At 42.2% G+C, this 22,406-nt stretch overlaps 1 protein-coding gene and 1 long non-coding RNA gene across 3 annotated transcripts; one reads left to right on the top strand and one right to left on the bottom strand.

Annotated features, from left to right (window-relative positions):
• Positions 1-114: 114 nt before the first annotated feature.
• Positions 115-20,433, bottom strand: LOC132777965 (tyrosine-protein phosphatase non-receptor type substrate 1-like). Of its 2 annotated transcripts, XM_060780541.2 has the most exons (6): positions 20,275-20,432; positions 11,007-11,339; positions 9,823-10,122; positions 7,020-7,307; positions 6,798-6,914; positions 115-4,510 (listed from the first exon to the last, which is right to left on the bottom strand). In XM_060780541.2, exons 1-6 carry the CDS (start codon positions 20,333-20,335, stop codon positions 4,305-4,307), a joined length of 1,305 nt encoding a protein of 434 aa, XP_060636524.2. In that variant the 5' UTR covers positions 20,336-20,432; the 3' UTR covers positions 115-4,304. The 2 variants fall into 2 exon arrangements, with proteins under 2 accessions (XP_060636524.2, XP_060636523.2); XM_060780540.2 differs by having other exon boundaries at positions 6,798-7,307; positions 20,275-20,433.
• LOC137097353 (uncharacterized) lies at positions 20,149-22,247 on the top strand. The gene is made up of 2 exons (XR_010910143.1): positions 20,149-20,372; positions 21,795-22,247. It is a non-coding gene; the product is annotated as an uncharacterized lncRNA (long non-coding RNA).
• Positions 22,248-22,406: the final 159 nt, after the last annotated feature.

Genomic DNA, 22,406 nt, shown 5'->3' with positions numbered 1-22,406 from the left:
AACTACTGTGTAAAATGGGATGCATGCTAAACCATTGGGTGACCAAGGAGAAGAATACTCTTGGAAAGAGTCACCTTTAAGTTGAGACTGACTTGAAAGTATGTAACAACAAAATTGAAGGTATTATTTGTTTATTTATTTATTTACACAATGTCTCACCCCCGAGGAGGGACTCAGGGCGTCTAACACAGGCAGCAATTCGATGCCACAATATCAGTAACATAATATAAAATCATAATACATTGGTTAAAAACAGTAACATTAATTATAATCACATAGTCATATAATCATATAGTCACAAAGGTATCGCCTCCCCCCAAAAATGAATTCTTATGTGCATTTTTGATAAGGAAATGACATGCATTACTGTGGATGACTACAGCATGAGTAAATTGATGGGCCAGCCCTTCCATCCTTAGGCAATCCCTCGATGTCCGAGTATTTATTTATTTACTTACTTACTTACTTACTTAATTTGTATACTGCTGTTCTCAGCCCTTAGGCGACTCACAGTGGTTGACAACAAGAACAGCAAAAACAGCAAAAATTCAATGCTACAATAACACGGTATAAAACAGTTAACCTCGTAACACATTATACAATAATATACAATTAACAACAATAGCCATTCACTAGCATCTCATCACTAAAAACGTGATCCAGGTCCATCATCCATTGTTCCATTCCTATGTTCATTACACTCATTGCACTGACTATTCGAACGCCTGCTCAAACAACCAGGTCACTGAGAACTGAGTAGGATTGTTTTCCAAGATCGGTGTAATGGCGGTGGGTCTGTAGGTGACTGTGGGGCCCTATTCTTGATCTGCATGTTTTCCCACAGTGAGGGCACTGGTTTCTAGGTGGAAGGTGGTCCTGGTCAATGTTGGCTTGACATGCCTTCCTCTTGGCACATTTCTCTCTTTCATCCTCCATTCATGCCTCTTCAAATTCTACAGCATTGCTGGTCACAGCTGACCTCCAGCTGGAGCTCTCAAGGGTCAGGGCTTCCCAGTTCTCAGTGTCTATGCCAGAGTTTTTAAGGTTGGCTTTGAGCCTGTCTTTAAATCTCTTTTCCTGCCCACCAACATTCCATTTTTCGTTCTTGTGTTCGGAGTAGAGCAACTGCTTTGGGAGATGGTGGTCAGGCATCTGGACAACGTGGCCGGTCCAGCGGAGTTGATGGCGGAGGACCATTGCTTCAATGCTGGTGGTCTTTGCTTCTTTCAGCACACTGACATTTAGGATTTTTCGGATTTTTCAGAGGCAACACTGATGGAATCGTTCTAGGAGTTGTATGTGACATCTGTAGATTGTCTCACAGGCATATAGAAGGGTTGGGAGGACAATAGCTTTATAAACAAACACCTTGGTATCCCTATGGATGTCCCGGTCTTCAAACACTCTGTACTTCATTTGGAAAAATGCTGCACTCGCAGAGTTTGATGGGCTGATAAAGAGCAGATAAGAGGTGTGCTCCTAAATAGATGTTTTGTGAGTCACAGAAGAAAGGAGGAGAAGGATTTTTCAGTCCCACTAGTTGTTTTGGGGGACACCTCCTGCTTACAGCCCTCATACTCATCATCTTTGAGTACGTGAAGGGCTTTTGGTGAGTTACAAGTATACAGACATATTGCAGAAATGGACAAGTTATGTTTATGATTCCAGGATACTCCAATTGATATCCTAATCCGAATACAGCCCTCCAAGGTCATTTACGCGGCCCTGCTCAGGGTCAACCTAACTCTGAAATGATCTGAAAGCACACAACAACAACAACAACAATCCTATCTCGTCAGCCAAAAGCAGGCCCACACTTCCCATTGAAATACTAATAAATTTATATTTGTAAAAATTGTTCTTCATTTTAATTATTGTATTGTTTTTAAGTGTTATTTGCACTACAAATAAGATATGTGCAATGTGCAAAGGAATTCACTAATGGGGTTTTTTTTTCAAATTATAATCCGACCCTCCAACAGTTTGAGGGGCTGTGACCTGGCCCTCTGTTTAAAAAGTTTGAGGACCCCTGTCCTAATCCATTCTTGTCCCATTATATGCAATAGAAGAGTAAAATGGCATTCCTTATATGAAAACTGCAAAGTCAAGGATTACATTTTAGAATGGGGAGGTATTTCAAGCATTGGGTGGTTGAGTCCGTGAATGCAGAACCTGTGAATACAGAGGACTGACTGCACTTATGCTTTAAACAACCTCCAATCCTAATCAGTAAATGTCATGTTGATTTTTTTAAAAAAGCCAGCGACACCAGCAATTTTCAAAATAAAGTGCCCTGTTGTAGTTCACAGTAATGGCTCTTTTTAAAGGACAAGAAGAGAACAGGATGGTCTTATACTATTTATTCATCTGCTTACAGCAGATGGATGCAGAATCCAGGGAGACAGAAAACCCACTGTATTTGCTACCAAGCAACACAAGGGGGAGATAGAAATACAAAAAAAATATTTAGCAGATAGTTTCATACAAGACTTACAACATGGCAGTTGGTATATATTGCCATAAAAGTCTAGAAATTTTAGTTTAAAAAATGACACCCCAAATATAGGCTTATCCATGGATCAGTGTAAATAGTGGAGCTTAACTCTTCTAAAAGATAGATACTATCCTATTCTTTGAGTAGAGATGTGAAAGGCAAGAGCTTAGTTCATCCTTGGAGAACCTGGAAAAAAAGGATCAAACCCCTCTACTACTCATACCAGAAGCAACTTTGTTTCTCAAGTTTCTCAAGTCACTCCTGACACTACAAAAAAAACTGCAATGAAAATAGTTAAAACCCTTGTGCCAGCAGGACTGAAACCGACAGGTTGGAGGTTCGAATCCGGGGAGAGCACAGATGAGCTCCCTCTGTCAGCTCCAGCTCCCCATGTAGAGAAATGAGAGAAGCCTCCCACAAAGATGGTAAAACATCAAAACATCCGAGTGTCCCCTAGGCAACGTCCTTGCAGACAGCCAATTCTCTCACACCACAAGCAAACTGCAGTTTCTCAAGTCACTCCTGACACACACACAAAAAAACCCCACTGCAATGCTACGTGGCAGTGGCCATTTCTCCTTTCTGCATAATAACTCTTGTTGTATCCGTGGATCATACCAAAATCCATACCTTTTTGGTCCCAAAATTCGCTCTTGACTTAGACCTATTGTTAATTTGTGAGCTTTATACAGTGCTTTCCATCCTCCACCCCCTTAGTCCCATTACCCTTAATATCTTTATATCCCCCTCCCTCCCCTCTTTCCATCCCTCCTCCCCACTTATGAGGCCCCCTTCCCCATACCCTACCCCAAGAGCTGTCATGGTTATTCAAAAGCCTAACTGAAAGACCCCTCTCCCCCCTGTGCTCAGCATTTTCTTTTATTTTTCTTTTATTCTTCCTTCTAATTAATACTGTGGATTTTCTTTTAGTTTAATCCTCTCTTCCAGTAGCTCCCATACTTGAGTATATGGTATTTCTTTATGAGGGTTGAATGAAAAGTAATGCCTCCACCTTCGTTACTTGGGTTTGGATGGGAATATTTTAATAAATCAAACACAGAAATAATCCTTAGAATGTGCTCTTTAACTACCACTATTCACTTTTTGACCTAATCACCAGACAATTGGATACATTTCTACCAACAATGCACAAGTTTTCTGAAGCCGTCACGGAAGAAGTCGACACTCTATTTCCACAACCCACCGTGCACAGATCTTCTGATAGCCAAGCAAAGCAATAATGTGATCTACACGTTCTTGTGAAATGCCAATTAGGCTTGAAATTTCTCTCTGAGTGATACAACGATCATCCTGAATCAATCTGTCAACCTTTTGCTTGTGAAACTCGGTGGTTGCTGTCACAGGATGTCCAACTCTTTGTTTGTCAAGCAAGTCAGATCTTTCCATCTCAACTTCTTTAAACTTACTCGCCCAACGACGCACACTACTCACATCAACACAATCACCATAAACAGCTTGCATTCTCTGATGAATCTCCTTTGGGGAGACACTTTCTACTGTCAAGAATTCAATGACTGCACGTTGCTTAAGTCGCATTGATCAACCGTCTGCGCAGGGTCCCAGACTTCGCACTTTAACAACACAACCGTTCAATGCTAAGGCTTCTCACCAAAACGGAACTAGAGGAGAGTCTACTGAACAAGTCAGTACCTACTGAGAAGTTACAAAGGTGGAGGCATTACTTTTCATTCAACCCTCATAAGTTTAAAGCTGCCAAGGCAGGACCATCCCAGGTTTTGAGATTTCAGGACCTTTCTCTGTCCCAGTCCCAATTCTTCTTTGTTTGCTCCTAGAGCACTGAATCATGAGGTGCTTCTTCTGTCTTGACTTCTGACATATTCTGACCGTCTTTGTCATCCTGCTCAGGGTGGTCCTTTGTGTGGTGTAGCCCAACACCAGTCTTTTCTGCCTTGCCCTTTGAAGTGCCCTGCTCACTATCCCGGGCTTTTTCAAGAAGAATTTTTCTTTCTCCTCCTGGAAATGTTGTGTGTTTGGCTGCAAACAAAGAGAGAAAGAGTCAACAAAGGGTTCCTGAACTTCAAGCTGCGATTACCTCTATTATTTCAGCCCTGCTTTCTCATCAGAGCCGGCTTCTGGATCACACTATCACTGCTTTCTCTTGTTCAAAGACTTCATGCCTTTCAGAATTAGCTTAATGTATATGGCAGGGTCTGCCCTCCACATTTGTGGGTTTGACTTTTGCAGATTTCCTTATTTACGGGCTTGATGAAAATGGTCTCTCTATAAATCTCCCCCCCCCCCCTTAAGAGGGCTAAGGCACTGAGCTGCTGAACTCATTGACCGAAAGGTCGCAGGTTCAAATCCAGGGAGCGGCATGAGCTCCCGCTGTCAGCCCCAGCTTCTTCCAACCTAGCAGTTCGAAAACATGCAAATATGAGTAGATCAATAGGGACTGCTCTGGCAGGAAGGTAACGGCGCTCCATGCTGGCCACATAACCTTGTAGGCGTCTATGGACAACACCAGCTCTTTGGCTTAGAACTGGAGATGAGCACCAACCCCCAGAGTTGGACACGACTGGACTTAATGTCAAGGGAAAACCTTTACTTTTCACCTTACAAATATCTAGGTCTTCCAGTGCAATTCTATGGAACACTTCTCTACATCCTCCAACACGATTCTGAAAGAGGCTGACTAAAGATTTGTGCTGGTGAATCTGTAAATCCCTAGAGTTCTTTCAAGTAAAAAAAAAATAACATTTTTCATTTACAATTTTTCACTTTTGCAGTTCTGTGCTCCTAACCCCTCCAAATGTGAACGGCTGACTATTCTGGTATCTATGGCAGCTATGGCCCCATCTACATTGCCATATAATACAATTCAGTGCAGTTATTTATTTACTTATTTCGTACATTTATAGCCCCTCCTTCTCACACACACACACACCGCGGGAGGAGGACTCGGGGCAGCCTTACAATCAGCAACCATTAGATGCCCAAACAAGACAATTATAACAATTCACATTTAACCAATCATTAAAATATCACATATTAAACCATCCAATTTAAATTACGCAAGTTCAAGTCATAATCCAGGTCAGTCCATTGTCAGTCCAATAAGTCGTTCTCATTGTTAAAGCTGCGTCTGCTGCTCAAATGCTTGGTCCCACAACGAAGTTTTTAAGTTTTTTCCTAAAGGATAGGAGGGAAGAGGCTGATCTGATTTCATTAGGGAGGGCGTTCCACAGCCAGGGGGCTACCACTGAGAAGGCCCTGTCTCTCGTCCCCACCTGCATCACTTGCGAGGATCGTGGGATCGAGAGCAGGGCCTCTCCTAATGATCTTAATCTCTGAGATGGGTCATAAAGGGAGATACATTCAGACAAGTAAGCTGGGCCGGAACCATTTAGGGCTTTATAGGCCAAGACCAGCACTTTGAATTGTGCAAATTGGCAGTTAGTAGAGCTAACGTAACAGGGAGGTGGTATGCTCCAGTCAGCAATCTGGCTGCCGACCGTTGGACTAGTTGAAGCTTCTGAAAAGTCTCCAAAGGCAACCCCACGTAGAGTGTGTTGCAGTAATCTAAACAGGATGTAACAAGAGTGTGGACCACTGTGGCTAAGTAAGACTTCCCAAGGTACTGTATTATGAAACTTCATTATATGGCAGTGTAGATGCAGCCTATTACACCATATTGGAACAGACACGTACATGGAATCCAGGCAACTAAAGCTCTTATATGATGAAAACGACTAGTCTGCAGCCACCAACTAACAGTATTCACCCATCATGAAACAGGTTGAAGGACATCTAGGGCAGCAGTGGTTGACTGGGGAAAGTCTGGGAGCCACGTTTCCGACCCCAGAACACACCAGGAGCTACATGAATTACCTTGATACTTGGAAGTGACTCAAATGTCTGGTTTGGAAATTTTAAAAATATATACATTAATGCAGAGTCCACCTGCCACCTATTCAAAGGTATACTGCTAGTTCTGGATTTCAGGGTCAGAAAGGGGAGGGTAAAGAGGCTGGAAAGGCGCAGAAGCAGCTGATTATTTATTTAATAACTTGCTTTTTTCAATATGGAATTGAAGGAATCTTAAAAAAAAAATCCTATTTGAAATGTTAATATTTTTAGAAGCCTGAAAACATTTAAAAAGCAGCATTGTATTGTATCCCCTCCTATTAGACTTTTTTTCCAATAATTAGTGAATTGCTTTGTGACTCAAGGATTTAATTTTGTCTACCCCAATCTAAGACAAGTATTTGCCAAACTGCAAGAATACTTCCATAACCCCATCCAGCTAAAAGAGCAGGCTCACCTTTCTTTTTATTGTAGACTATTGCTGCTAAAGCTCCTACAGCAAGCCCCACAAGGAGTCCAATAATTGCTAATATCCAAGGAAGAACTGATGCAGAAGTCTCCGAAGCAGGTGTATCTGTTGGACACAGAGAGACAGCAGTGGGGCAGGATGATTGGGCTGTCTGTTTCTTCCCTGGACTTTGGGAAGACACGGTGTGGTGAGTAACACTGTCCCCCTCACCTTTTGGCAGCCAGAGGACTTCCTTTCTCAGTGGTTCATCCAAAGATTCATGCTGTACCTGGCAGGTAAAGACGCTTTTCTCACCCGTCTTCTGTAGGACAAGAACCTTAATAGAGAACGTCCCATCTGGCATGCTCTGTGGCTGGGACTTGAGTGTCTCCTTCTGCATCCCATTTTGCAGCCAGTCTATGTGAATTGTCTCCGGGTAAAACCTGCTCACTAGGCATTTGGCTGCACAGAAATTCTTCTCCTCTGGTGGCAAAGTGACCACCTCAATAGTTGGTTTAGCTGAAATACAAGGAAGGAAATGTAAGCTCCTCCTGAAGGTTGCCCAATACTGGACCATACAAAACTCAAGCATGCTACCTACAACTATGGCAACACCCACTAAACTGAAGTCTTATAGGAAATAGCAGCAGTACCTATACCAGTGTTTCTCAACCTGGGGATCGGGACTCCTGGGGGGGGGGGTCACGATGGGGTGTCAGAGTAGTTGCCAAAGACCATCAGAAAGCATGGTCATGGGGATTCTGTGCGGGAACTTTGGCCCAATTCTATCGTTGATGATGTTCAGAATGGTCACTGATTGTAGGTGAACTATAACTCCCAGCAAATACAACTCTCAAATGTCAAGGTCTATTTTCCCCCAACCTCCACCAGTGTTCACATTTGGACATATTGAGTATTCGTGCCAAGTTTGGTCCAGATCCATCATTGTTTGAGTCCACAGTATTCTCTGGATGTAGATGAACTACAGCTCCAAAACTCAAGGTCAATGCCCACCAAATCCTTCCAGTATTTTCTATCAGTTATGGGAGTTCTGTGTGCCAAGTTTGGTTGAATTCCATTGTTGGTGGAGTTCAGAATGCTCTTTGATTGTAGGTGAACTATAAATCCCAGCAACTACAACTCCCAAATGACAAAAACAATCCCCCCGAAAACCCACCAGTATACAAATTTGGGCATATCTGGTATTTGTGCCTAATTTGGTCCAGTGAATGGAAGTACACCCTGCATATTAGGCCTGGGCGGTTTCGTTTCGTTAATTCGTAATTTGTTAATAATTCGTTAATTTTTCCAATTACAAAACGATAACGAACCATTCTGGAGCAATTATTTAAAACAACGAATTTTTAAACACGTTTTGTAAATGCTTCGTATTTCGTTATTGTATTCGTTTCGTTATTGTTCTGAGGTCGTTTCGTTATTATTTCCGCATGTCTGGGGCAGTTTTATGGTTTAATTAGTGAAAAAAAATTATAATATCACACCAACAGTCAAGAACAAAGGGAGAGGGAAGCTTCAGAAGTTTTTGGAGGTTTTTTAGCATATTTCGCGGTCGCGTCCGCCATTAACGAATCGATTCGTTATTGTTTCGGAAATCGATTCGTTAATTTTTTACCATTTACGAAATTTCGTAAATATCGAACTTTTTAAAAGGAAAATTTTGTAATTATTTTAAATATCGAAACAAAAAAAACCCCAAATACAAATCGATTTTAGAAACAAATTTTTCCGTTGTTACCCAGGCCTACTGCATATCAGATATTTACATTCCAATTCATAACAATAACAAACCAAGTAGCAACGAAAACAATTTTGTGGTTGGGGGTCACTACAACATGAAGAACTGTATTAAGGGGTCGTGACATTAGGAAGGTTGAGAACCACTGCTTTAAAAGCCAATACAATTCTAGGCTGCGTCAATAGGAGTCTAGTGGAATGTGCTGCCTTGGAGGGTGGTCTCCTTTACAGTTGGATGAGGGAAGGGTTAAGTGTCCGTTGCTACAGCATCATTTCCCCAATCAAATCTGAGCTGTCTCTGGTGGAAACATCCTGTTTTGAATTACCAGCACTCCAAGTAGACAAACAAGGAAAGGGACTGTGATCAGAGGAACTGTAAGGTGCAACTCTATGAAAAGAGAAGTAGTGTTCCACCGCCTGATCTTTTTGAACAATACAGCAGGAGAAGGAGAAACATTGCTCTTGGTTTGCAAATGATAGGAGGAACGAAGAGAGTATTCAATTTATCATGATCTCTTGGTGTGCATCTACACTGTGGAATTACTGCAGTTCGACACCACATTTAACTGCTATGGTTCAATGTTATGGAATCATGGGAACTATAGTTTGTGGCAAAATTAAAATCACGTGTAGTTTACACTTTTACCAGTCCACACACTGCCTTGCCAGAGAAAAGATATGCCACGCAGGTGATCAGTAAACAACAGAAATTTTACTCTTCAAAATGCAGAGCAACAATAAAATTGATTAATAAATAAATACAGTCATGTGAACAGTTGCATTGACTTACAGAGATTCAAATGGTCCTTAGGTGTCCATGTGCAAGACCCTCTTCCAGCAAGAACCTGCTCTGTCTCTTGTAAGCTCCTGCATAGCTAGCAGCCTAAACATGTAACGGTTGCCAAAACTCCCAGGCTCGGCTAGCCTGTCAGGCATGGCCCAATCAATCAGCTTCATGCTTTGCATTTTCAGTTAACATACTCACCAACTGATTTTTAGTTGGTGAGCACCACCACTATTTGGCAGAAACGGCTAAAGACAGTAGCTATATGAAATAAATAAACATTTAATGTTTCTGTGGACATTTGCACAACCATCTTACCAATTTAAAAACAGACATTATACTACAACAGTGATTTATGGCTGCTGGTCATTATTTACCTCCCTCTGGATGCCATTCTCACCCTTAGCTTCTTATCGTTGTGTTAGACCCTTCTTTGAGCAGACTTGTCATGCTATAACCAAATAAATCCTAGCAAAGACAAAGTGATTGACTTACCTTGTACCTGCAACTGCATTTCCTCTATAAGAGGCTGTTGGATTGCTTTGTGATCAATCTTGCAAAGAATGGTGGAATTGTCATCAGCAATTTGTGGTGTAAGCTCCAATGTACTCTCTGCACTGAACAGTCCATCAGGATAGAGATGAGCAGTAGCCTGCTCTCGACTTTTCACTGTCTTGTCATCTTTCAGCCATGTCACAAAGATTTCACCAGGATAAAAACCTGAGGCCATACACCTCACACTGCTTGGCACACCCAACAGTAAATTGGTGGGGCCATGTGTTAGCCTTGGGGCAGCTAGAATTAGAAAATAAAATTAATACTTTCCTCTTAAGAGCATCAAAATATTCCCCATTTTGTCTCATTTTAATTCCCCACCCCTAAAAAGTCAACAAGCAACAGAAAGATCCATAAGGTAAAAGTGAAGATTTCCCCTTGACATTAAGTGTAGTCGTGTCCAACTCTGGGAGGTGGTGCTCATTTCCATTTCTAAGCCAAAGAGCCGACGTTGTCCATAGACGCCTCCAAGGTCATGTGGCCAGCATGATTGCATGGAACATCATTACCTTCCTGCCAAAGCCGTACCTATTAATCTACTCATATTTGCATATTTTTGAACTGCTAGGCTGGCACAAGCTGGGGCTAACAGCAGGAGCTCACACCATTCCCCGGATTCAAACCTCTGACCTTTTTGTCAGCAAGTCAGCAGCTCAGCGGTTTAACCTGCTGCACCACCGGGGGCTCTGAAAGACCGATAAAATGCAGAAAAAGCTCCTTGACTAATTTTAGGAAAGTCTGTGACTTATTTATAATTTTCTGATAATTCCAATTGAACATCAGGAGGACAAACTTCATCTATGGTTTTTCTGAGTTAGAAGTCTGGAGTTGTGCAATTGCACTAAAAATAAAAAAAATGAGGAACTACAGAAGTATATGAAGGCTGAGTTATGATGGTGTGCAGAAGTACAATGGCAAAATCACAAATATATGAGTCAGTGCAATTGAAGAGAAGTGTGTTATTGAATATGCTCAACCTGTTATATATCCACTCTCCATTATGAAGCCACTACAGTGGAATGGCAAAGTTGTGCAATAAAGTCCTTGAACTCTGATGCCCCAAAGTGCTTTTAAACATCCCTGGGAGAGTATGATCCACAGGCACTTTCCTTTGCTCTTCTTACCTTCAATTCTCAGTTCCACATTTCCTTCTGCCTGGTTAGTTTCGTGGATAACTTCACACATATAAAGACCTGCATCCGAATCCTGCACACTTGATAGCAAGAGGGTGGCATTTCCCTTCTGCAGATTCTCAATTGTCATTGTAGCCCCTGGCCTTCTGGCCTCAAATGAATCTTCATACTTTGCAATGACTTTTGAGCCAATCTTCCAGATCACAGCCAGCTGCTTTAAATCTATGGGCCTCAACGTGTCCAATATAGAACAAGGCAACTCTACGTCAGAGCCTGGTTTGCCTTGGATTACAGACGGAAACACAGTGACCTTCAAATCTGCCCCTGGAAAAAACAAAGCAGAATCACTTACAAGTAGAAGATAAGGTGGGAATCTGATTAGTGCAAATTTACATCAATGATATACAGTATACTGGGTACCTATTAGTTAAAATTTGAGTCAGTTCATATATTATGATTCATCTACAACCAAAGACATCTGGTGCCTCACCAGACTACAAGTCTCTAGATTCCAGACAAAGCAAACATTGTTCTTAAAGCAGAATCATAGCATAATATATATATACTCCAATATAAGCCGACTGGAGTATATAAACCAAGGCACCCAATTTTACCACAAAAAACTGGGAAAAAGTATTGACTCAAGTATAAGTCGAGAATGGGAAATACAGCAGCTACTGGTAAATTTTAAAATAAAAATAGATACCAATAACATTACATTAATTGAAGCATGAGTAGGTTAAATGTTTTTGAAGATTTGCATAAAACTGTAATTTAAGATAAGACTGTCCAACTCTGATTAAACCATTATTTTAACCTTTTTCAATATAAATGTGTTTATGTGTCCTTCCAATAATAATAAAGAGAGTGAAATAATAAATGTAATAATAATAGAGTAAAATAATGGAAATGTAATAACAGTAATAATAGAGTAAAATAATAAATGCAATAATAACAATAATAAATAGAGTAAAATAATAAATGTAATAATATACTAAAATTATATAAATTTAATAATAATAATAAATAGAGTAAAATAATGCATGTAATAATAATAAAAATAGAGTAGAATACTGTAAATGTAATAATGACAGTAATAATAGAGTAAAATAATGAAATAATAACAGAGAATAATAAATGTAATAATAGAATAAAATTTAATAATAATAATAATAATAAATAGAGTAAAATAATGAAAGACAACAACAACAACAACCACAATAATAATAGAGTAAAATAATAAATAACTTTGATTCGAGTATAAACCGAGGGGGACTTTTTCAGCCTAAAAAGATCTGAAAAATTCAGCTTATAGCCGAGTATATACGGTAATTGTGCGGTGTAGAAGGGCCCAACATCCAAGATTCCACATCACCTTCTGAAACAAGAGTAATGCATATTATTTCTATCCTCACGGCCAGTTTTAGGAGAATTACAATTTATCAAAGATGAAAAGAGACAGTGTCCCTTGCACTGCAGGCCAGAACTGAAGGGACAGTGCTAATACATTTTATTTGTCTACTCTTTTCCTTAAAAATAATAGCTCTAGGGAATTTGGAAGAAAATTCAAAATAGCTGCACATACTGAAAATTAAAAATTAATTAAAGTCTTTCATATTTACTTGGTTGCATCAACAGAAATCTCATTCTCACAGCTAACTGCAGTTTTGGGTTGGAGGGAGGTATCTATGTCAACACCATGCTATAGACATGCTTTATCAAACTTCTGCACTCATGGGCCTGATAAGAACCACGTTAGCATAGTGGTCATAATGATGAATTCGGACTTGGGATATCCAGGTTCTTGACTTTACTGAGCCTGAGCTATCTTACACCATGAAGATTCTACACCATGAAGAATCTTAAGGTGGAAAAGAGCTAAAGTTTAGTTTAGATATTCATCCTGGCTATTTTAGAGACCTCCCATGTTTTCTGTTTGAAACGGTGCCTTCAACCCCTGAAGGACAATTTACACTCAGCAACAGTTCGATGCCACACATACAAGCAAACAACAATATAACAACAGTTTAAAACAATACATAAATCTGCGTTGTTGTAGATTTTTTTGGGCTGTATGGCCATGTTCTAGAGGCATTCTCTCCTAACGTTTCGCCTGCATCTATGGCAAGCATCTTCAGAGGTAGTGAGGTCTGTTGGAGCTAGGGTTTATATATCTGAGGAATGGCCAGGGTAGGACAAAGAACTTAAGATAAATCGTTAAGTTAAAAGCAGTTAAAAGCATTTGTCAAAGCCGTAATGCCATTCCAATTCAAGTCCATGATCTTCTGGGCAATGAAATTCTTTAACAGGAGAAGTGAGGAATTGGGTGTACCTGATATTCTTGGCAGAGCAGGACTTCCAACAAATATCAGGATACTCGAACTTTGCCATTACTACTTCATCTCTCTTTTCGGAATATTTAGTCATTTCTTCATCATTACACAGCTATTGTCTATCTGTTGATGACACCAGAATGACTACAAGTGCCACAAGATGGCAATATTTCTATAGAATGTGTGGCTTGTCCCTCCAGCCCAAGCAAGTCAATGAGAATTCCCATCCCAGACCATGTGCTTACAGAATGCACATGGCCAAGAACACTAAGAAATGAGGGATGATGCTCCCCATCCCATCCAAACAGTACCTGTTGCTTCACTAATTCCCAGATGAACCAAAAGAAAGGGATATCAGTCAGTGGATTTGATAAGCCTAGTCAACTTCTCTGTTACACCATTCAAGTCATCCTGACAGCTTTGCAAACCACTGCTTCTGGTGCCCTTGGCAGGGACTCCCCTACCACTGTCACCACCATCTTTCTTTTGGAGACTGGCAGGGGCAATTCCCTGTGCTGGATCTTCCATGGGCTTGATGCCAATGAGCCGTTCTGGTCCTGAACCGGTGCTTGTCACCAGTAATGGACTGAATGAGGGCCAACAAGCTGAAACTAAATCCAGACAAGACAGAGGAACTCCTGGTCAGTCGTAAGGCAGATCAGGGTGTGGGGTTACAGCCTGTGTTGGATGGGGTCGCACTCCCCCTGAAGACACAGGTCCACAGTCTGGGGGTGACCCTGGACTCATCACTGACCCTGGAACCAGGAGCACCTTGTGTGCCAGCTGCGCCCATACCTTGAGACGCCTGACTTGGCTATGGTATTCCACGCCTTAGTCACATCCCATTTGGACTACTGCAACACACTCTACATGGGGCTGCCTTTGAAGATAGTTCGGAAGCTTCAAATGGTCCAGAGATGAGCAGCCAGGTTACTAACTGGAGCGCCGTTCAGAGAGACAACCATTCCCATGTTGCAGCAGCTCCACTGACTGCCAGTCTGCTTCCGAGCTAAATACAAAGTGCTTGTTCTTACCTTTAAAGCCCTCAACGGCTTAGATCCAGACTATTTGACAAACCACATTTCCCTCTACAGACCAACTCAGACACTGTGGTCATCAGAGGAGGTCCTCCTCTCAGTTCCACCCCCATCCCAAACACGGCTGGTGGAAAGGAGAGAGAGGGCCTTCTCCGTGGCTGTCCCCCACCTCTGGAACTCCCTTCCTAAGGAGTTAAAGATGACCCCCTCCCTCCCCACTTTCAAAAAACAGCTGAAGACATACCTTTGCTCACTGGCTTACGAGGAGGAGGAATAGTAGTTGGTAATACTACCATTATACTTCTGATTAATAGTCGCCATCCGTATCCGTGCCCTGCTCACCCCACCAGCTCAATAGATATCTTGAGCAATGATTAGTCGATTTGCCCCAAAGAAATGGGAAATTATTGTTTCCATTTGATGTTTGATGTTTTGTCTTATGTCTGTTATAACAGGCTGTGCTTTTTATTTAATTTTAGTTTGTTAAGTTCTAATTCATATTTATATGTTGGGTCGTATAAATTTTGTTAGTATGAATGTATTGTTGTTGTGTTCGGGCATTGAATGTTTGCCTTTTAAAATCATCCTGATTTTAGTATTTTTAGTATCTTAGTTTTTATCTTGCACATGCGGCCTGCTCATTGTTATGTTATGTTATTTTATTGTATATGATTTTGCTTTATCGTTTTCTGTACTCATATGTTGTTTGTATTTTACTGTGTTGTTATTGTGTTTTGGTTTTACTTTATTGTAATATGCTGTTGGGCTTGGCCTCATATAAGCCGCCCCAAATCCCCATTGGGAAGATTGTGACGGGGTATTAAATAAAGATTATTATTATTATTATTATTATTATTATTATTATTATTATTGGAGCCCCCGGTGGCGCAGTGGGTTAAACCTCTGTGCCGGCAGGACTGAAGACTGACAGGTCACAGGTTCGAATCCGGGGAGAGGTGGATGAGCTCCCTCTATCAGCTCCAGCTCCTCATGCGGGGACATGAGAGAAGCCTCCCACAAGGATGATAAAAACATCAAATCATCCAGGCGTCCCCTGGGCAACGTCCTTGCAGACAGCCAATTCTCTCACACCAGAAGCGACTTGCAGTTTCTCAGGTCGCTCCTGACACGACCAAAATTATTATTATTATTATTATTATTATTATTATTATTATTTTATGTTCAGAATCCGCATTGAGTCCCTTTGGGGAGATAGAGCAGAATATAAATAAAGTATTATAATTTATAACACAACAAGATTAGTACATAGCAAAAAAGGTCACTTTGCTGGCTGGTGTATTGGATCACACATTAGACACTTCCCAAGTGTCTAGGACTGTGTGATGTATCGGCAAATAATGCGTGCAGATCCCAGTAAGGTGGCCTTTTGCAGCTGGCAGATGGTAATCTTGTCAGTGCTGATTGTGTTTAAGTGCAGGCCAAGGTCTTTAGGCACTGCACCCAGTGTGCTGATCACCACTGGGACCACCTTCACTGGTTTGTGCCAGAGCTGTTCAGCAGTGGAACTCTCTGCAGGCTGCTTCTTTGGGGATTTTTAAACAGAGGCTGGGTGGCCATCCGTCGGGGGTGGTTTGAATGCGATTTTCCTGCTTCTTGGCAGGGGGTTGGACTGGATGGTCCATGAGGTCTCTTCCAACTCTGTGATTCTATGTCTCTGTGTTTATGCCTTCAAGTTGCTTATCATTTATGACTACCTCATGGATTTCATCAGTTTGTCTTAGGATCAATCAAATAGCTTGCCATTGCTCACCTTTGAAATACAACTTACAATATCTGGTATTCACTGACAGTCTCCCATCCAAGCACCCATTCTCTCCCTCCTTAGCTTCCAAAAGCAGACAAGATCCAGTGATTCCAGAGTGTTTAGACTGTTTTTAGTGCATAATGCCCACTGTACATCTATCAGCTTCCCAATACATTTTTTTTCTCCAACTGCACATTTCACACATACTAAAAACAATCGATTGTACAGCCCATCACTGGGCTTAGCTTTCTAGCCAATATTTATTTATTTATTGTGTCAGAAGCTCATTGAGAATACAGTTATAATGTATAGAAAAAACACAAACAAAGTTTAAAACCTGACATTATACTAAATTTCCTTTGACTAGAAGCTGACCGATTGGAGGCCTCTGGTGTCACTGTAAGAAGGTCCTCCATTGTGCACGTGGCAGGGCTCAGACCACATTGTAGTAGGTGGTCTGTGGTTTGTTCTTCTTCACACACCCATGTCGTGGATTCCACTTTAGAGCCCCATTTCTTAAGGTTGGCTCTGTATCTCATGGTGCCAGAGTGCAGCCTGTTCAGCACCTTCCAAGTCACCCAGTCTACTGTGTTCCCAGGAGGGAGTCTCTCATTTGGTATCAGCCATGGATTATGGTTCCAGGTTTTAGCCTGCCACTTTTGGACTCTGGCTTGCTGAGGTGTTCCTGCAAATATCACTGTATCTTAGGAAGCTATTTCTTGATTTAAGGCATTGGCTTGCTGGCTGATATCTGAACAGAGGATGGGCCAGAGATGACAATGCCTTGGTCCTTTCATTACAGGCTGCTACTGGCTGTTAGGAATTGTGGGAGTTGAAGTACAAATCACCTGGAGGACCGAAGTTTGCCCATGCCTAATATAGACTGTATTTATTTTAATGCATGCAGATCCCAGTAAGGTGGCCTTCTACAGCTGGCAGGTGGTAATCTTGTCAGCACCGATTGTGTTTAAGTGCAGGTCAAGGTCTTTAGGCACTGCAGTGTGCCGATCACCACTGGAACCACCTTGACTGGTTTGTGCCAGAGCAGGCATGTAGCTGGGGGGGGGGGGGGCTTGAGTGGCTTCAGCCACCCCTCCCCCCCCCCGAAATTCTCAGGGTGGTCCACGAGAAGGCCTTTCTGGTACATTATTTAAACTGTTATATTTATTCATATCATGATCTGATCACCATGCGCAATGTATCCCATATGCATGGGGGTATTGGGGTAATGATGCAAAAGTTTTGCTAGGGTAGATCCTCAGCCCCCCCCCCCCCTTTGAATCAAACTCACCCCCCCCCCCCCAAATCAAAATCCTGGCTATGGGCCTGTGCCAGAGTCTTTGCAGTTCGATCTTTAAATCCTTTAAACCCTTTAAATCCAGTTTGATCTTTAAATTATTATTATTATTATTAAACAGGGGTGTAGACCTAAATAAATAATAAATAGAAATCTATATAAATAAAATGCAATGTTTGTTTGTGGAATTAACAGAACTCAAAAACCACTGAACAAATTGACACCAAATTTGGACACAATACACCTAACAACCCAATGTATATCCTTCACTAAAAAAAATGATTTTGTCATTTGGGAGTTGTAGTTGCTGGGATTTATCGTTCACCTACAAAGAGCATTTTGAACCCCACCAACAATGGAATTGAACCAAACTTGGCACACAGAACTCCCATGACCAACAGAAAATACTGGAAGGGTTTGGTGGGCAGTGTCCTTTGGTTTTGGAGTTGTAGTTCACCTACATCCAGAGATCACTGTTGTACAGGAGTTGATTATAAATTGTATTATTTTAATTGTATTTGTGTTTAGATTGGCTGCAGTAATGCTGGAGCGGCCTAAGTCAGAGGAGTCCTCCATGTGCGTTGCCATGGAGACCGATGCAGGAGAGAGGGAAGTGGGAGGAGCTTAGAGGGGAGAGTTTGAAAAAACGACAGTTAAAAATCAGGGTTTAGGTTTAGAGGAGTTAGGTTCAGAGGAGTGAGGAGTTAGGAGTTGGGAGACAAAGAAAGGAAAGGTGGCGGAGTGACTCGTGAAGCAAAGCTTTGAGGCTTTGAAAAGCTGGGTTTGGCTATTGGAAGTTTCTCAGGCTAGTGCAGTCGAATAGTGAAACAGAGCTGGTATTCTTTTAGTCTAAGGAGAGGCTAAAGAATAGTTTACTTAGTATTTGATCTAGGGAGGATCAAACAAGGGAAACATCCCTGTATTGAAACTTTGTCTGAAACAAGTGCTCTACGTCAGAAAGATACTGTGTTACTTGAAAGAATGAACTGTTAAAGTCACAAGTATTATTCCAAGTGCAACAAGGAAAATTTACGTCTTGCAACCACACGCTGTGTACTTAATAAAATTGTTAACTTTTATTTGAAGATTGCCTCAGCTCCGTCTATTCTGTGTCCAAAGTGCAATTTCTCACAATATTACAACTTACCTCATGTGGTGGCAGAAACGCAGGGAAAAGTAACCAAATAAAACTACATTCTTCTCTCCAGTCACACTACAGTATATACAGTGTAATTACTACTAAGTTATTACTTTCTTAATAAAGGAGGAGGTGCAATTGAACAGCCTCCCTTCCAACTTGATGGTAAATTTGGTTCCTAATCGGCAACCTCCATTGCAAATCGGCCAGTTCTTTTAAAATTGGGAACTGGGGTAAAATCTCCTGAATACTGGTTCCTTTCAAATTGGTGGCAACAATGAATCATCCCTCCGCTCCCTTGCTTCTTTTCAACTGTGGACTCAAACAATGATGGATCTGGACCAAACTCTACACGAATACTCAATATGCTCAATTGTGAACACTGGTTGAGTTTGGGGAAAATATAATATTGAGATTTGGGAGTTGTAGTTGCTGGGATTTATAGTTCACCTACAATCAGAGCATTCCGAACCCCATCAACAATAGAATTGGGCCAAACCATCCACACAGAATCCCCATGTGGGCCACAGCAACGCATGGCAGGGGACGGCTAGTAAATAATAAATAAAATAAAATAGACCGCTCCCTGTAATTCTCTCCAGTTAGTAATCTATACCTCGAAAAACAAAGTTTTTGCAAGGTTCTTGTGGGTTTTTTCGGGCTAAAGGGCCATGTTCTAGAGGCATTTCTCCTGACGTTTCGCCTGCATCTATGGCAAGCATCGTCAGAGGTAGTGAGGTCTGTTGGAAATAGGACAATGGGTTTATATATCTGTGGAATGGCTGGGGTGCACCTGATGAACCAGCAGAGCACATAGCAGAGCACCTGATGAACTAGCCTGGACATAGCATATTATTTGAGAACACAGAAATGCTGGACCACACCAAAAACCACCATGTCAGACTACACAGAGAAGCCATTGAAATCTACAAGCATGTGGACAATTTCAACAGAAAGGAAGAGACCATGAAAATGAACAAAATTCGGCTACCAGTATTAAAAAAAACTCTAAAATTACAACAGCAAAACAGCAGAGAGGAAACAACCAGGCACATCTTAACACCTCTCAACAGGGGATTTTCCCAGGCTCAGCCAGGCCTTCAAATGCTAATGAAGGTGATGAAACATTCACACCTAGCTCCAGCAGGGAAGAGCTCCTTGCCCCACCCCAGTCATTCCACAGATATATAAACCCATTGTCCTATTTCCAACAGACCTCACTACCTCTGAGGATGCTTGCCATAGATGCAGGCGAAACGTCAGGAGAAATGCCTCTAGAACATGGCCCTATAGCCCGAAAAAACCCACAAGAACCTAGTGATTCCAGCCATGAAAGCCTTCGACAATACAAAGTTTTTGCAGTTTAATAAACTCCCCCCCCCCCCCAATGTATTTATGATAGAACTTATTAGGAAATGACATTTGTAACCCAGGAGCAAAAATAGTGTGACATAGTGCAAGTCCTAGTGCAATTGTCTGCCTAGCTTTGAGCCAGAGCAGTTCAATGTGTTGTTGTCGGATTGTCGAGCGCAGAAGGCGCGCGCCTGGTCAGTCCCTGGCCTGCCTGCCTGCTTGTCTGTCCGGCGGAAAGCGAGGCTTAGCTAGTGGGTTCCCCGTCCCATGCCCGCAGCACCCCTTCTGCCCCGCGGATGGAGGGGGAAACCAAGCCCCTGTCGCGTGGGAACTTACTGCCACTCGGGAGGAAGAGCAGGAGGCAGGAGCCAAAGAGCGCGGCCACTTCGGGAGGCATCTTGTGCGGTCGCCTTCATAAGTGCTTTCGTTTTCTGGTAAACGAATGTCTCTGCCCAATTGGCAGTTGGATAACGAGTCAGCAAGAAAAGGAAAAGGAAACGGAGGGCTTGGCTGGCTGGCTGGCTGGAGCGCCTGCACGTTGATGCCATAATGATCCAAGCCACCAGGCATGTAGCCAGGGGGGGGGGGGGGGCTCGGGGGGCTTCAGCCCCCCCCAAAATTTTCATGGTGGTTCGCGAAAAGGCCTTACTGGTGCATTATTTAAACTGTTATGTTTATTCATATCATGATCTGATCACCATACTCAATATATCCCATATGCATGAGGGTATTGGGGTAACAGTACAAAAGGTTTGCTAGGCTAGCCCCTCTTTCACTCAGACTCAGCCCCCCCCGAAACTCAGCCCCCCCCCCCGAAACCCCCCCTGAAAAAAAATTCAGCCCCCCCTGAAACGAAATCCTGGCTACGGGCCTGCAAGCCACCCGCTTTATCTAAATAGGAAAAGGATGTTCTCTGGAAAGGAAGTAGGGGAATCTCTTCTCAAAGACCTCAAAACTTCTGAGGATGCTTGCCACAGATGCAGGCGAAACGTCAGGAGAGAATGCTTCTACAATTTAGCCATACAGGCTTAGTGCAGGGCGTCGCAAGAGAGAGTCAAAGGGGTTGCCAAAGACCACAATTAAAAGGAGATACTGATTGTAAGCTGGAATGTGTCCAGAGGAGGGCAATTAAATGATCAAGAGTCTGGAGAACAAGCCCAATGAGGAGCGGCTTAAAGAGCTGGCCATGTTTAGCCTGCAGAAGAGAAGACTAAGAGGAGACACGATGAGGGCCGTGTATAAATATGTGAGAGGATGTCATAGGGAGGAGGGAGCAAGCTTGTTTTCTGCTGCCCTGGAGACTAGGACATGGAACAATGGCTTCAAACTACAGGAAAGGAGATTCCACCTGAACATTAGGAAGAACTTCCTGACTGTGAGAGCTTTTCAGCAGTGGAACTCTGTCTCAGGGTGTTGTGGAGGCTCCTTCTTGGGAGGCTTTTGAATAGAGGCTAGATGGCATCTGTTGGGGGTTTGTGTGTGCAATTTTCATGCTTATTGGCAGAGTGGGGTTGGATGGGATGGCCCTCGAGGTCTCTTCCAACTCTATGATTCTATGAAAACTCTTCTGGATGTACAACATCATCTGCTTTTCTTATCTCACTCTGCCATATGTTCTCCGCTCGCTTCGTAACCCCATTTCTTAAGGTTGGCTCTGTAACTAATGGTTCCAGAGTGCAGTCTGTTAAGCACTTCCAAGTCCCCCTGTCTTCTGTGTTCCCAGGAGGGAGTCTCTCATTTGGTATCAGCCATGGATTGAGGTTCCAGGTTTTAGCCTGCCACTTTTGGACTCTGGCTTGCTGAGGTGTTCCTGCAAATATCACTGTAGATCTTAGAAAACTATTTCTTGTTTTAAGGCGATGGCTTGCTGGCTGATATCTGAACAGAGGATGGGCCAGAGACGTCAATGCCTTGGTCCTTTCATTACAGACTGCTACTGGCTGTTAGAAATTGTGGGAGTTGAAGTCCAAAACACCTGGAGGACCAAACTTTGCCCATGCCTGGTATAGACTGTATTTATTTTTAATTTTGGAAAGCCTTTCACATTGCCGTCCCAGAGTGGGTTTAATGGGTTTGACAACTGCCATTAGGCAGACGGGTTTGGGGGTTCTTGTTAGCCCCATGGGCACAGAGTAACAGCTATCCAGTTGTCTAGAAGGGGTTAACTTGTACCAATTAATTTATGACTCTTTGTTTTAGCTTGACAACATGAGGCTAAGAATGATAAGAAGCCTGGAAACAGATGGGGAAGTGAACAAGCACTTTTGCATCTATCTGACCGTTATAGCGGTTAGAGTATTCTGGAAATTGTAGTTATTAAAAAAAAATCTTTTCCAAGGTCTGTGCTACACCTTATGGCAGGTACCCTCCAGATCTTCCCCAGCTTCCTCCCATCATGGCTACCGAGTATGGCAGTGGGAACAAACTATAACAATATAGAAACAGTATTTATTTATTTATTTATATTT

This window comes from Anolis sagrei, chromosome 6 (genome assembly GCF_037176765.1).
Source record: "Anolis sagrei isolate rAnoSag1 chromosome 6, rAnoSag1.mat, whole genome shotgun sequence".
NCBI classification, from domain to species: Eukaryota; Metazoa; Chordata; class Lepidosauria; order Squamata; family Dactyloidae; genus Anolis; species Anolis sagrei.
This window is presented reverse-complemented; position numbering and strand designations above follow the sequence as displayed.